This window comes from Tupaia chinensis, unplaced genomic scaffold, assembly GCF_000334495.1.
Source record: "Tupaia chinensis unplaced genomic scaffold, TupChi_1.0 Scaffold138644_1, whole genome shotgun sequence".
Classification (NCBI taxonomy): domain Eukaryota; kingdom Metazoa; phylum Chordata; class Mammalia; order Scandentia; family Tupaiidae; genus Tupaia; species Tupaia belangeri.
Window position 1 is genome coordinate 352,626 of NW_006198536.1, and position 15,829 is coordinate 368,454.

The window sequence follows — 15,829 nt, forward strand, 5'->3', positions numbered from 1 at the left end:
GTGTGGCTGTGCATGCCCTCCCTTCCGAGGTCCCTGGCCTACCCCGTTCACTCAGCAGCTAATTGTTGAGCTGCTACTGAGTGCCAGATACTGGGGGTGTGGCAGCGAACAGGAATGTCCTGCAATGCTCATAGGCTAGTGGGAGAGACGGCTAATAAATAAGAAAACAAATGCAGTCTGTTCCCATTATTTGTGTTAGTTATGTTCTATAAAGTCACTGCAAATAATTAGTGAATACTGAGTCGCTGCCTCAGGGAAAATACAAGGTTAGGTTCCTGCAAACCTCTGATTATCACATTTTCATCCACTGATCAGTATGTATAACCTTGTTTTTTATGTATTTCTGTGTTTCAAGACACCTTTTTTTGTAAAGAGAAATAGTAGATTCATTAACCCTGAACTCAAGGCCAGTAGCACTGCAGTCTCTGCCTAAATAAAGCTCATCTGGCTAACAAGTGTGTTTTCCCAACAAGACACATCACAGCTGTCTCGCTTAGGGACACTAGACAGCATTTAGTACTAGACGTAAGGGGCATTTGAAATAGTAAAATGACCAAGAAGCACAAAAATATAAAAATATGACTCTAAATATCAGGAGTCTTTTTTTTTCTTCCCCACAAACATTTACTTTACATATCAAAAATTTTTGCTCATGGGACCAGCAGTTAGCGTAATGGCTATGTCACTGGACTCCCATGTAGTTGACCGCAGTTCGCGTCCCAGACCCGGTGGCTTAAAACTCACGCCGGGCACATGTGCGTGCGTGCCCAAGATCCCAAGAGGAGAATGGAGGAGAAGGGATTGCGGCGTGGCCATCCCCCCTGGGGGGGGTGATTTCTCGCTTTCTATCTCTCTGTCTGTCTCTGTCTGTCTGGCGAACGCACGCACCCTATAGCAAAAACCTCTCCAAAAAAATTTTTTTCTCATACTCCATAGTTCTTGACAGTTAATAAATAACTTTCAAAATTTCAAGAAACTGAATTTAAAAATAATTTTCAAAATATTTGCTATAATTTTGTGTGAGACTCTAAAACAGAGACACTATGGTTTTAAATATTTTTGAGAAAATATTTACATTCAACTACTGACTGTTGAAAAGCACACGATTCACCCAGCACGCAATTCACACAGGAACCTTCTCAATTCAGCCCTGCCTACAAAGTATTCTGTGAGATACGATCTGCTAGCAAAGATCAGTCTCTTTTTCTTCCTTCAAAGTCTTCCTCAAGATAATCCTCTGGTTGTGGCTGCTCTTTTGCAATCTCTACTGATTACAATGCTGGGGTGGAAAAGTCCAGGTTATTTTATGGTACGAATTCTTTGATGTAGCTTCTCTAATCCTCTCTGCCAGACAGAACTGTTTATGGTACCAGGCCATCTTTCCAAGAGCTTCTTTTGGCTTACTTGAGATCTACCTTAGCTCCATAGTTTTCTGGTTTAATCTTCAGATATGACATTCCAGCCCTGTCCAATAATGAGTATTTCCAATTTCTGATTCAAGGCAACAGGTTATTATTGAATTTATTTATTTATTTTTAGAGAGTTATTTTATTTAACTTCATTTACTTATTTAATTGACCAGAGAAGGAGAGAAAGAGGGAAAGTGAGAAAGCAAGCTGCCAGGTCTGGGACTCGAACCACAGTCAGCCATGTGGGAGTCCAGTGCCATCAACCACCACACCACCTGCTGGCCCCGGTATTATTGAACGCATGCAAATAATCATTCTGCCACAAAATAAGAAAACTCCCAAATATTTCCCAATTACAGAGGGGTCAGAAACAAAAGTTTATATTTCCATTAAAAGAAACAAACAAGAAGAAAAAACATTTTAACAAATTGGTAAGCGTATCCATAGCTCAAAAGAAAGCAAAATCCTTAAATTGGGAAAACAAAGCAGAATAAAGAAAAAGCCAGTAATGTTTTACTCGAAAGTCATGCATTTCTATTTCCCCAGTTCAGTCTCATGTAATTAATCTTTATACTGTTAAATCTGCAGTGTTACTATGATCCGATCTTTCCGTTTAAATCCTAGAAGTTAACATTCAATATTTTATTGATATTTCTTGTCCCTAGCATTAAGTTGGTCATTGTCTTCGTTGCTTTTTGTTCTCTTATTTCTATATGTGTGTCTTTAGTTTTCTTAAAAGCACTCCTTTTAGAACTTCTTGAAGAGCTGGTCTGGTATTGGTAAACTCAGGTTTTGTTTATCTAAGAATGTTTTTATCTTCTCTTCCCTTATGAAGGGTAATCTTGCTAGGTATCGTATTCTTGGTTGAAACTGATTTTTTTTTTTTTTTGAGAGGTTTTCGCTATGGGGCACGTGCGCTCACCAGACAGACCGAGACATAGAGACAGAAAGTGAGAAATCACCCCCCAGGGGGGATGGTCACGCCGCAATCCCTTCTCTTCCATTCTCCCCTCGGGATCTTAGGCACACACGCACACGCGCCCGGCATGAGTCCTAAGCCACCAGGTCCGGGATGCAAACTGTGGTCGACTACGTGGGAGTCCAGCGACATAGCCATTACGCTAACGCTGGTTCCCAAAACTGTTTTTCACTTAACACTTTGAATATATTTTCCCATTCTTTCCTTGCTCACACTGTTTCTGATGAGAGGTCTGATGTTAGCCTGATGGGACAACCTTTATAAGTAACCCAATGTTTCTCTCTTGCCAATTTTAGTATCTTGTCTTTATCTATGGATTTGGTCAATCTGGCTATGATGTGCCTTGGAGAAGATCTTCTTGGGTTGATTCTATGTGGGGTCCTTTGTATTTCTTGGGTCTAGATATTTGAATGCCTCTCTAGATTTGAAAAGTTTTCTTCCAGGATTTCATGGAATAGATTATTAATGCCCTTATTAGTTTCTTCAACTTCTGGGATACCGATTATCTGGATGTTTCAGTGCTTAATGGCATCTAGTAGTTCTTGCATAATATTCTCATTTTTGGGGGTTATTTTCTGTTTTTTTGGTGTTCTTTTTCTAGGACAAAGGTTTTGCATTCAACATCCGAGATTTGATTTTTCTGCATGGACTAATCTGCTTTTAATACTTTCGAGGGAGGATTTGATTTCCTGTATTACCACCTTCATCTCTAATATTTGATTCTTTTTTATGGTGTGTATTTCCTCTTTCAGATCGTGTAAGAACTTCCTCACCTCCTGGAACCCTTTGTCTCTTTTCTCCTGCATCATCTGGAGTTCATTGTCTCTCACCTCTCGCATCTCGTTTAGTTTTGTCACTATGAATATTCTGAATTCTCTATTGGACATTTCCGTGAGTTCCACTGTACTGTCTGTGGATGGTGAAGGGTTGTTCTTTTCACTTACAGGAGAGAGATTCTCTTGGTTTCTCATATTTCTTGTACCTTTGCAGTAATTCCTGGTCAGTCTGTGACAAAATATCTCCTCTTGTTTGAGTGTTTCAGAAGTGTAGAAGATAAGGTTTAGAGCATAATTTTAGTCGCCTTGGTCCCTGAACACTCCAGGACACACCTCGGATTTAAAATGGCTTCTTGTCTGAGTGTGTCGGGGGTCTACAGTATCAGGAGTCTTCAAAGAGTTCATGGAAAGTGCATATTATGAAAAAAACTATGCATGGATTTTAAAAGTTCATTTTTGTTTGTTTGTTCATTTGTTTTCCTACTGTGCAGTCTGCTTCATTGCCAGCACCCTATCGGCAGAGACTGGGCAATGGTTCAGAGCTAGTTGCTCTGGCATGAGGCACTATGAGAGTCCCGGGGGATAAGTCCAAACTGATGCATTAAAAAAAGTTTTTTGCACCTAAATAAACTCATACTTTAATTCCTTTTTCCCGTGAACTTTCTGAAGTCCCCTTATACACTGGAAAGGACTCCTGTTTATAATATGAGACATTAGCTGGAAACACAAGAACAGGGGGGATGACTGCGTGCTTGCAAATGACTGCCCAAGTGCTAAAAAGATTGATTTGGGGGTTACAAATAAAGTTTAACAAGTGGGCAAGTGTGCACATACAGAACCCATAGACAACGAGAATCAGCTTTAAGGTGACTTCAGAGTGTATTTAAAACTAAAAACGGTTGGGCTGGCCCCATTGCCTAGTGGCTAAGGGAGTTAGATCTCATATGGCCAACCACAGTTCAAATCCTGACCCTGGTGGCTTGAAAAACACTCTGATGTGTGTGTGTGTGCATGTGTGTGTGTGTGTGAGAGTGTTTATGTGCATGTGTGCGCTCCAAATCCTGAAAGGATGGAGAAATGGAGGAGAAGGGATTGCAGCATGACCATACCCCATTGGGAGGTTCTTCCTCCCTCTCTGTCTCTCTGTAACTCTCTGGTGAGTGACTGCACTGTCTGGTGATAAAGTAAAATAAAACTAAAGGTGGTGGATGGTAAGATGCGGCATGGCGGGGGTCACTGTATGATAGATCAGGGAAGGCCTTTGTTGAGGACTCCAGAAGGGATCTGAGAATAGAGACTATGAGGCACAGATCTCCCCACTGCTCCCATAGGCCACGTATCATGAAGAGAGGGACACAGGTGGGCTGCTGGGTGGGTGACAGTCTTCGTGCAGGGCCCGAGCAGCAACGGCTGGCTGTTCTCAGGGCTCCGACTGGAGGGCGTTTATCGCAAAGGAGGTGCTCGAGCCCGCAGCCTGCGACTCCTGGCTGAGTTCCGGCGGGATGCCCGATCAGTGAAGCTCCGACCAGGGGAGCACTTCGTGGAAGATGTCACTGACACGCTCAAACGCTTCTTTCGTGAGCTTGATGATCCTGTGACCTCTGCACGGCTGCTGCCTCGCTGGAGAGAGGCTGGCGGGACTCCCAAGATCCCTAGGGACTAGGGCCAACCAGGGTCTCTCCCCTCCCCACCAGAATCCATGAGGCTCTCTATGGGACTGGGCAACCCTTCTCCTCAACATTCCCCCTGCCCCCCAGGTAGTATCCAGACACTCAGCTCGGGGTGGTGGGAAGGGGACAGAGACACCTCTATCCTGGGCTTGTTTCTCCAAAAATCCTTCCCTCTACTCCAGACCCACACTCCAGTCCCATGTCTCCAACCCTCCTCCATTTCACCCGCAGAGCTGCCCCAGAAGAATCAGCGCCTGGAGAAGTACAAAGAAGTGATTGGCTGCTTGCCCAGGGTCAACCGCCGCACACTAGCCACCCTCATCGGGCACCTCTATCGGTCAGTGTGGCCAGGCCTCCTCAGGCTCCCTCCCTGACCCCTCATCACCACGTGTACCCTAACTCATAAATTCGTTTGCCCACTCATCCATTACCAAATGGTTGTTAGGTGAAAGTACCCGAGCATAAAGTTTCAGAGAATGGATTTGGGGTCAGACATACCTGGGCTTTAATCTTGTCATTCTAGCTACATGATCTTGGATAAGCTATTTGTTCTCTCTACACCTCAGCCTCCTTATTTCTAGAAGGAAGATTATGTAATAAATAGTATCTACCTTACAGGATATGTGAGAATTAAATAAGATAATCCTTGTGAAATTCTTAGTACAGTGTAAGGCATGGAGTAAGCCTTCAGTAATGGCTAGCAATCCGTACTATTTTGTTTTGTTATTCTATGTCAGGTTAAGTGTTAAATGTAAGAAACACGATGAAGAATAAGATGCAGACCTACCTTTGCTAATCTGAGGGGGAGACAGGCTTTTGGGGCGAATCCTTGGCAGTGTTGGCCGGATTACACTATATTGTAGGGATTGGCCAACATCAGGCCCTGGGCCAAATCCCACCCTTTGCCTGTCTTTATAAATAAAGTTTCGCACGCAAAGTGTAAAGCTGCACTGTGCACTTCCTTACTATCCGTGGCTCCTTTCATGCTACAGCAGTAGAGCTGAGGGGTTGTGGCAGATACTGAATGGCCTGTAAGCCTATTTACCATCTGTCCCTTTATATAAAAAGTTAGCTACTTAGGGAGCTGAGCAGGGTGATTACGAGCCTGTGGCTAGAGTGGACAACACAGCGACCCTGTCTGAAGGAGCCAGGAGTGGTGGGGCACACCTGTAACCTATAGTCCCACCTACTCACGTAGCTGAGGGAGGAGGATCACTACACAGTGATGTGCTATAGAAACCCCTCCCCCCACCACATACACAGAGTTTGCTGAGCCCTGCTGTATTTATAATCATCCATGCCTATCTATCTCCTCCAGTCTGGGAGCTTCTTGAGGCCAGTATTGTCTTACTCACCGCTGTATCCCAAGTACTTAGACCAGGTTCCCCCACACAGCAGGGGCTCAATACTTGTTTGTTGAATGAATGGGTGTGTTGATAAAGAGCTGTGTTCCTCATGACTCTGGCGCCCCCTGTAGGGTGCAGAAGTGTGCAACTCTAAACCAGATGTGCACACGGAACCTGGCCCTGCTGTTTGCGCCCAGCGTGTTCCAGACAGATGGGCGAGGGGAGCACGAGGTGCGGGTGCTGCAGGAGCTCATCGACAGCTACGTCGCTGTCTTTGATGTAAGGCTTTCCTGACCCCTGACCCCTGGTCCCTGGCCTGTAACCCCTGTCTCCTATGCCTGTGGAACCCAGAGATTCTGGATCCTGCCTACCCAGCCAGCCCCCAGCTCAGCCCTCTAATACTCCTGCATCAGGAAACACCTTCCAAAGCCCTGGGTCTCTTCCTCCTACAGCCTCATCCCCACCACCCACAACCATGGGTTCTTCGCTCTTCAGGCCTTCAGTCCTCTTATCGAGGTCCACTTTGGCCTGAGGTCTTCCCTCTTGTGCCTTTCCCAGCACAAACCCCAACACACTCCTATTTGAATTTTCACAGATTGATTCTGACCAGGTAGCTCAGATTGACTTGGAGGTCAGTCTTATCACCACTTGGAAGGATGTGCAGGTAACTTACCCTGACTCTAGATTCCTGAGTGGGGCAGGAGGGGACATTGAGATAGGAAGCTGGCCTTTGGGTCGGTTGAGGAAGTTTCCCTTTTATGCTCCTCCTGGAGACGGGGGAAGCCCAAGGAGGACTGTGCTTTCAAAGTGGAGTTTGGTCAGAGTTTGCTCCCTTTACTCCACCCTGTGGATTCTTTATTATGAAATGGAGCACCCCACTTCTATGTACAAGAGATCCAAGGAAGCATAAGAGTTAGTGAAGTCAGACAGAGCAGTAACAATAACAATAGGGCCCAGAGGTGGTGTGCTGGTTAATGCACTGGACTCCCACATGGCTGACCACAGTTCGAGTCCCAGATCTAGTGTCTTGAAACGTGCCCAGCGTGTGAATGTGTGTGTGTATGTGTGTCCAAAGTCCCAGGAGGAGAATGGAGGAGAAGGGATTGCTGTGTGGCCATCCCCCTAAAGGTGATTTTTCACTTTCCTTCTCACTGTCTTTTTCTGTCTCATTCTGGCGAGTGCATGTGTCCTATACCTGGAAACCTAAAAAAGTATATATATATATATATATATATAAAGTAGAAATATAACAGTAAACCTTGGCTCAGACTCACTACATTCTAAGCACCTCTAGTCTCATTTTAACATCTACAATTCCATGAAATAAGTATATCCATTGTTTTTAAGTAAAGAAACTGAGCCTTGCAGGACCAGTAGTTGGCATAATGGCTATGTCATTGGACTCCCGTGTAGTTAACCATGGTTCGAGTCCTGGACCCAGTGGCTTAAACTCACTCTGGGCATGTGTGCATGTGTGTCCAAGATCCCGAGAGGAGAATGGAGGAGATGGGATTGTGGCATGGCCATCCCCCCGGGAGGGTGATTTCTCACTTTCTGTCTCTCTGTCTTTGTCTTTCTGGTGAGTGCACGTGCCCTATAGCAAAGAAACCTCTCAAAAAAAAAAAAAAAAAAAAAGAAAAGAAAAGAAAAGAAACTGAGGCTTGGAAAGTCACTTATCCCAGGTCACAGCATAGTGAGTGCGGGGTTGGAACTTAAGCTGTCTGCCTCCAAACCTGTCCTCCCAACCCCTGTGCTGCGCTGCCTTGAGAGGCACTATGTGCAGCCTAAAGGTGCGTTCCCCACTGTTGGAGTGCTCCCTTTTTAGGGCCTCTGCCACGTTGGGTGGTCAGGGTTGAGAGGACACCTCTGTCAGGGGAGACCCTGTGAGACAACGTGATGAGCCCTCTGATTTCTTTGCATCCTCTTGTGTTATCTGGGCTTCCTTACCCTCCCCTCAGCTGTCCCAGGCTGGAGACCTCATCATGGAAGTGTACATAGAGCAGCAGCTCCCAGACAACTGTGTCACCCTGAAGGTTGGTCCTGAGAGAACAGAGAGGGAGGTGGTGGGAGGATGGTGGGGGGCAGGGGCGATGACCTGACCAGCGCAGGGTCTCTGCTGTTGCCCTGACTCCAGGTGTCGCCAACACTGACTGCTGAGGAGCTGACTAACCAGGTACTAGAAATGCGAGGGACAGCAGCTGGCACGGACTTGTGGATGACGTTCGAGATTCTTGAGCATGGGGAGCTTGGTGAGTCTGACCACTCGTGTGTGCATGTGCGTGTGTCAAGGCTATCAGTGATTTCTGTGTTATCACATGCAGTGAGCACTACTCTCCCACTCATGTGGGTGTCCCACTTGTGAGGGGACATTCAGCGGGGCTGGCCACTCCCTCTTTCCCCAGTCTCCTCTCTTGGCTTTAGTGAACTAAAGCACTAGGTGTCCCTTCTACTTCAAAGGAGGCTTCTCTTCCTCTCTTGTTCAGCCTCCGGATGTTGGAGGGACCTGGAGCTCAGGCTTGGGCCCTTTCTCCTTCTCTACCTGTGTTTCACATCCATTCCCATGGCCCTAGATGCCCTTAATAAGGGAAACCCAGGTTTTTAATCTCTGGCCCAGATCTCTCCTCTAATCTACGGATTCACTTTTCCAATTGCATCTTTGACATGCCCACTTCTCATAACCATCTCAAAATATTGTCTCTTTTTAAATTCTTTTGTTGTTTTCTGTTTTTTGTTTGTTTGTTTGTTTGTTTTTACTATAGGGCACATGTCCTTGCCAGAGAGAGAGAGGAAAAGTGAGAAATCACCCCACAATAGGGATGACCACACTACAATCCTTTCTTCTCCATTCTCCTCTTAGGATTTTGGGCATGCTAACACATACATACCCAGTGTGATTTTTCTCTCCTTTTTTCTCTCTTTCTTAAGGCATTTATTTATCTGTTTATTTGCTGTGATTTTTCAAACTACCAGGTCTGGGTCTTTTTTTTTTTTTGGAGAGGTTTTCGCTATAGGGTACATGCGCTCGCCAGACAGACAGAGAGAGACACAGAGACAGAAAGCGAGAAATCACCCCCCAGAGGGCATGGTCACACTGCAATCCCTTCTCCATTCTCCTCTCGGGATCTTGGGCACGCACGCACACGCGCCCAGCATGAGTTTTAAGCCACCGGGTCCAGGACACGAACCACGGTCGACTACGTGGGTCACTTATCCCAGGTCACAGCATAGTGAGTGCGGGGTTGGAACTTAAGCTGTCTGCCTCCAAACCTGTCCTCCCAACCCCTGTGCTGCGCTGCCTTGAGAGGCACTATGTGCAGCCTAAAGGTGCGTTCCCCACTGTTGGAGTGCTCCCTTTTTAGGGCCTCTGCCACGTTGGGTGGTCAGGGTTGAGAGGACACCTCTGTCAGGGGAGACCCTGTGAGACAACGTGATGAGCCCTCTGATTTCTTTGCATCCTCTTGTGTTATCTGGGCTTCCTTACCCTCCCCTCAGCTGTCCCAGGCTGGAGACCTCATCATGGAAGTGTACATAGAGCAGCAGCTCCCAGACAACTGTGTCACCCTGAAGGTTGGTCCTGAGAGAACAGAGAGGGAGGTGGTGGGAGGATGGTGGGGGGCAGGGGCGATGACCTGACCAGCGCAGGGTCTCTGCTGTTGCCCTGACTCCAGGTGTCGCCAACACTGACTGCTGAGGAGCTGACTAACCAGGTACTAGAAATGCGAGGGACAGCAGCTGGCACGGACTTGTGGATGACGTTCGAGATTCTTGAGCATGGGGAGCTTGGTGAGTCTGACCACTCGTGTGTGCATGTGCGTGTGTCAAGGCTATCAGTGATTTCTGTGTTATCACATGCAGTGAGCACTACTCTCCCACTCATGTGGGTGTCCCACTTGTGAGGGGACATTCAGCGGGGCTGGCCACTCCCTCTTTCCCCAGTCTCCTCTCTTGGCTTTAGTGAACTAAAGCACTAGGTGTCCCTTCTACTTCAAAGGAGGCTTCTCTTCCTCTCTTGTTCAGCCTCCGGATGTTGGAGGGACCTGGAGCTCAGGCTTGGGCCCTTTCTCCTTCTCTACCTGTGTTTCACATCCATTCCCATGGCCCTAGATGCCCTTAATAAGGGAAACCCAGGTTTTTAATCTCTGGCCCAGATCTCTCCTCTAATCTACGGATTCACTTTTCCAATTGCATCTTTGACATGCCCACTTCTCATAACCATCTCAAAATATTGTCTCTTTTTAAATTCTTTTGTTGTTTTCTGTTTTTTGTTTGTTTGTTTGTTTGTTTTTACTATAGGGCACATGTCCTTGCCAGAGAGAGAGAGGAAAAGTGAGAAATCACCCCACAATAGGGATGACCACACTACAATCCTTTCTTCTCCATTCTCCTCTTAGGATTTTGGGCATGCTAACACATACATACCCAGTGTGATTTTTCTCTCCTTTTTTCTCTCTTTCTTAAGGCATTTATTTATCTGTTTATTTGCTGTGATTTTTCAAACTACCAGGTCTGGGTCTTTTTTTTTTTTTGGAGAGGTTTTCGCTATAGGGTACATGCGCTCGCCAGACAGACAGAGAGAGACACAGAGACAGAAAGCGAGAAATCACCCCCCAGAGGGCATGGTCACACTGCAATCCCTTCTCCATTCTCCTCTCGGGATCTTGGGCACGCACGCACACGCGCCCAGCATGAGTTTTAAGCCACCGGGTCCAGGACACGAACCACGGTCGACTACGTGGGAGTCCAGCGACATAGCCATTACGCTAACCGCTGGTTCCCTCTTTATAAATTCTTTTAACATTATGTACACTGACAGGTAAAAGAAAATGACTAAAATTTACATGTGAAAGAACTCTTTATAATTAAATCCATGATTTATACATTTATCATATATGTCAATAGAAAATCAATAAAATAGGAAAAAAGGACAAATTATATCATGAAAGAACCAAAAAGTAAAAAAAGATTTCATAAAAAAAAAAAATCCAGCCCTGAAATGCATCGCACTCTTGGTGTCTTCACGGCCTTCTCTTCTGTGTACTTACGTTTCATCAGTTAAACGCATCCCTGTAGTTAACTCATCCGCTGCCCACTTACATATTCTTCTGTCTGTTCCAGGGCTATACTCACGTGACCATCCAGCAAGCTAGTCCACTTGGCTTGATAGTCCACTCAGAATTTAATATTGTTTTTGAAAAATTGTTGTTACAGGGCACAAGTGCTTGCCCTATAACAGACAGAAAGCAAGGAATCACCCTCCAGGGGAGATGGTCATGCCACAGTTCGTCCTCCTCCATTCTCCTCCTAGGATTTTGAGCGTGCACGCACACATGCCTGGCATGAGTTTGAAGCCACTGGGTCCAGAACTTGAACCGTGGTCAGTCACATGGGAGTTCAGCCATGTAACCGCTATGCCATCTGCTGGTTCCCAGAATTTAATTTTACCACAACTGGCTCTCCGTTGATTTGCCTTAAGAAGTCACTAGGGGTTTGCTTCCATAGATTCATTTTAACAACTGATAGGTGCTGGGACCATGCAGTTAACACAAGCTGAGTATGAAAGAACTGCCCCTCGTGCCTAGAGCAAGGACTCGGCTGAGGAGAACTGTTTGCAAGGTCAACAGTTTTACGAGTTCTGGACCTCACTTCCATCGCTGTGCACCCACCCTGGCTGGGGTACGGCTCCCGGCAGATAGGGAATGGTTGGGAGGCTGGAAACCTGAGTTCTTGGTTTTTTTTTTTTTTTTTTTTTGAGAGGTTTTTGCAATAGGGCACGTGCGCTTGCCAGACAGAGAGAGACAGAGAGACAGAAAGCGAGAAATCCCCCCCCAGGGGGGATGGTCACGCCGCAATCCCTTCTCCTCCATTCTCCTCTTGGGATCTTGGGCACGCACGCACACGCGCCCGGCGTGAGTTTCAAGCCACCGGGTCCGGGACGCGAACCGCGGTCGACTACGTGGGAGTCCAGCGACATAGCCATTACGCTAACTGCTGGTTCCCTGGAAACCTGAGTTCTAATCCCAGCTCTGCTACTTGCTTAGCTGTGTGACTTAAATAACTCATCATTTCACCTTTCATGGCTCTAGTTTCCTCATCTTGCTGTTGGGATCCAGAACACTTACTCCAAGAAGTATCTCAAATTTAAAATGTCTAAGAACTGGGGACCAGCAGTTAGCTAGTCCCAGACCCAGAGGCTTAAACTCATGCCAGGCTCATGTGCGTGTGTGCCCAAGATCCCGAGAGGAGAATGGAGGAGAAGGGATTGCGGTGTGGCCATCCCCCCAGGGGGTGATTTCTTGCTTTCTTTCTCTCTGTTTCTCTCTGTCTTTCTGGCAAGCACACACGCCCTATAGCAAAAACCTCTCAAAAAAAAAAAAAAAAGTAAGAACTGGCTTCATCCCTAGGCCCCTCCCCTAACTAAAAATCCAGGCCAGTTTCTAGTTTTTCCCAACTCAGTAAATAGCACCATAATTCACCCAGTTACTGGGTTGTCGAAAAATTTATGATGTATTTGTCTATGTTTTCCTATGCAAAAATGTGTCATAACTTTTATGACAACCCAATATTAAGCTGGGTCCCACAGGACTCCTTCCTCTCCTTCTTCATACCTAAACCCACCAGCTAGTCCTGTCAGTTCTGTTAGAATCTGTCACATCACTCCATGCCCACCGTAACCACCATCCTTGTCTAAGTACCATTATCTTTCTGCTTGTCAACATGAAGCACTAAAAACATGTGCTCCCTGAAAGGGTATAGCAGGACATATTCCATTCTTGCCTCCTGACAGTCCATTTTCCACACAAATGAACATTTCAAGCATGAATCAGATCATATCATGCCATCATGCCATTCTCATGGTTAAAATCCTCTGATAATTTCCCATTGGACTTAAAATAAAATTCAAATTCCTTATCATGGTCAAGACCCTGAATGGCCCCTGCTTATTTCTCAGCCCTTATCTCCCCTCTCCCCGTATTTATTTATCTCTTTATTTGTTGTGATGTTTTAAGCCACCAGGTCTGGGACTTGAACCATGGTCAGCCATGTGGAAATCCAGCACCTTAGCCACTTTGCCACCTGCCAGCCCCTCTCTCAGAGCTTATCTTACATCACCTATTCTCTCATCTGTCCTCTTTACTAAAGCCACACTAGCTTTTAGTTTCCCAAATACATTATTCAGACTCATGCCCTTTGCTCTAATATTTTGTTATATTTGGACTCTTCTAATCCAATCTTAGTGTGGTTTTTTTCTTCCTAACCCTTTTGATCGCTCTCTTTTTTTAAAAAAAAAAAAACCTTTTTATTTAGCTTTTTAAAATTTATTTTAATTTAACCAGACAGGGACAGAGAGAGAGAGAGGAAGAGAAAGTGAGAAAGCAAAAGCCACCAGGTCCAGGCCTCAAACCACAGTCAGCTATGTGGGAGTCCAGTGCCCTTAACCACCATGCCATTTGCCGGCCCCTCTAATCTTCCTGATCTCTGAGTTTCATCTTCAAATCCCTTTTCTGGAAGGCCTGTTACTGTCTCAGCTTGTTTCTTGCAAAGCAGATACTCGTGTGCCTTTACTGTGTCTGCTTACCTGTCTGTCGTGTGCTTCCTCACTAGGCTGTGGGCTTTGGAAAGCAGGCCATCCATGTCCTGCTCACCGTTGTATCCCACGGCCAGTGCCTGCATAGTTAGTGCTAAAATAAATGTCTGTGGCTGGATGGTTGAGTGGGTGGATGAATACGTGACTGGTGGGAGATGAGGTGGGGGCTCCAGGCTTTTGGATAGATGTTCTGATTGATACCTACCTCTCTTTTCCCCTTAAGAGCGGCCACTGCACCCCAAGGAAAAGGTCCTGGAGCAGGCCCTACAATGGTGCCAGCTTCCAGAGCCCTGCTCAGCCTCTCTGCTCTTGAGAAGAGTCTCCCTGGCCCAAGCTGGCTGTCTCTTCACAGGTGGGCCTCCTTCCTCAGCCCAGCAGCCCTCAGGCATCTCCCCCAGGAGCCTCCACCCAGTAGTGCTATCTGTGCCCAGGTGTTCGACGTGAGAGCCCTCGGGTGGGGCTGTTGCGATGTCGTGAGGAGCCACCTCGCTTGCTGGGAAGCCGCTTCCAGGAAAGGTTCTTTCTGCTGCGTGGCCGCTGCCTGCTGCTGCTCAAGGAGAAAAAGGTGAAGCCCTAGGCCGGAAGGCCAGGATTCTGAGTAGCCACATAGGAGGGCCATGACGGCACCTACCATCCAACGCAACAGTCCATACACATCAATCTCATTGCTTCCCGCACCCTTTGATAGCTCTGATCTATAATCACATATCCCAGAGCTTCCATGACTTTTTGACCCCATTAACTGCCATCTCCCATCTCTCAGCCTCGCTGACTCTGTTCCTATTCTCAGAGCTCTAAACCAGAGCGAGAATGGCCTCTGGAAGGTGCCAAGGTCTACCTGGGGATCCGCAAGAAGTTAAAGCCTCCAACACTGTGAGTTTTCTTCCCCAGCCACATTGCTAGGGCCTTCCTGCCTTCCCTACTCTGGGCCTTCTGATCACTCGTCACTGTTTCCCTTTGCCTCTCAGATGGGGCTTCACGTTGATACTGGAGAAGATGCACCTGTGAGTACCCCCACCCGCTGGCCTGGCTTTTTCCCTGGCCCAGCCCTGCGCCCTGTCCTGTCTCCTCCCTCTTGCCCTCCTCCATTCCTCCATCTCTGTGGCTCCCCTCAATCCATTCTGATCACCCCCAGCTACTTGTCTTGCACTGATGAGGATGAGATGTGGGACTGGACCACCAGCATCCTTAAAGCCCAGGTGAGGGGAAGACAAAGGCTGGGGAGCAAGGTCTGTGGTCCCTGAGTGCCCCTCATGGCCAATGGTGCCAACCCTCGACCTCTCGCCAGCACGATGACCAGCAGCCCGTGGTCTTACGACGCCGTTCCTCTTCTGACCTCGCCCGTCAGAAGTTTGGCACTATGCCCTTGCTGCCCATCCGTGGGGATGACAGTGGAGCCTCACTCCTTTCTGCCAATCAGACCTTGGTGAGACCACCCCTCCAGCCTGTCCCAGTCCCTGTCTGACCCCCGCCCTTACCCTGTCACACTGCAGAAGGGAGCCTGATCCCCACCTCTGTTCACTCTACCCCCCTCCCTTGCCTTCTCTGGGCCCCGACTCCCCACTCATGTCTCTTGCTGCCAGGCCTCACTGTGTCTCTGTGTCTCTCCCTCTCTGGTCCCTACCCTACCTATGCCCAGCGGCGACTACACACCCGGAGGACCCTGTCCATGTTCTTTGTGAGTACTGTGCCTGCTCCAATTGTGCCTGTCAGCCCTGAGTCATGTGCTGCCTGGGCCCTGTGTGCTCTCGGTGTTTTCCTGGTGCCAGCCATCGGTGTGTGTGTGTGTGTTGAGGGTGGGGTGGGCAGAAAGAATGAGAAAAATGAGGGATGGTGGGATGTGGTGGGGAGAAGAGAAAGCGGTCAGAGAATCTGAGAAATCAAAGGCAAGTGATTAGGCAAATCCATTTTGGAGTCAGACTGCCCTAGGTTCAAGCCCAAGCTCTACTACCGCTTACTCATTACGGGTAACTTACTTGGCCCCTCTACACCTCAGTTCGCTCTTTTGCTGTGTAGCCCACAGCACAGGGTTATTCTGAGATCATGTATGCCGAATGTTTCGCA

At 47.3% G+C, this 15,829-nt stretch overlaps 1 protein-coding gene across 1 annotated transcript in view; it reads left to right on the forward strand.

Moving 5' to 3' along the window:
* Nucleotides 1–15,829, forward strand: part of ARAP3 (ArfGAP with RhoGAP domain, ankyrin repeat and PH domain 3) — a 35,561-nt gene that overhangs the window by 18,618 nt on the left and 1,114 nt on the right. The window contains exons 21-33 of the mRNA XM_027765531.1: nucleotides 4,589–4,797; nucleotides 5,062–5,171; nucleotides 6,312–6,459; nucleotides 6,776–6,844; nucleotides 8,139–8,213; nucleotides 8,315–8,429; nucleotides 13,989–14,117; nucleotides 14,197–14,330; nucleotides 14,556–14,638; nucleotides 14,734–14,769; nucleotides 14,901–14,964; nucleotides 15,054–15,191; nucleotides 15,405–15,443. Of these exons, the coding sequence (XP_027621332.1) occupies nucleotides 4,589–4,797; nucleotides 5,062–5,171; nucleotides 6,312–6,459; nucleotides 6,776–6,844; nucleotides 8,139–8,213; nucleotides 8,315–8,429; nucleotides 13,989–14,117; nucleotides 14,197–14,330; nucleotides 14,556–14,638; nucleotides 14,734–14,769; nucleotides 14,901–14,964; nucleotides 15,054–15,191; nucleotides 15,405–15,443 (1,349 nt within the window). The remainder of the gene's footprint in view (nucleotides 1–4,588; nucleotides 4,798–5,061; nucleotides 5,172–6,311; nucleotides 6,460–6,775; nucleotides 6,845–8,138; nucleotides 8,214–8,314; nucleotides 8,430–13,988; nucleotides 14,118–14,196; nucleotides 14,331–14,555; nucleotides 14,639–14,733; nucleotides 14,770–14,900; nucleotides 14,965–15,053; nucleotides 15,192–15,404; nucleotides 15,444–15,829) is intronic.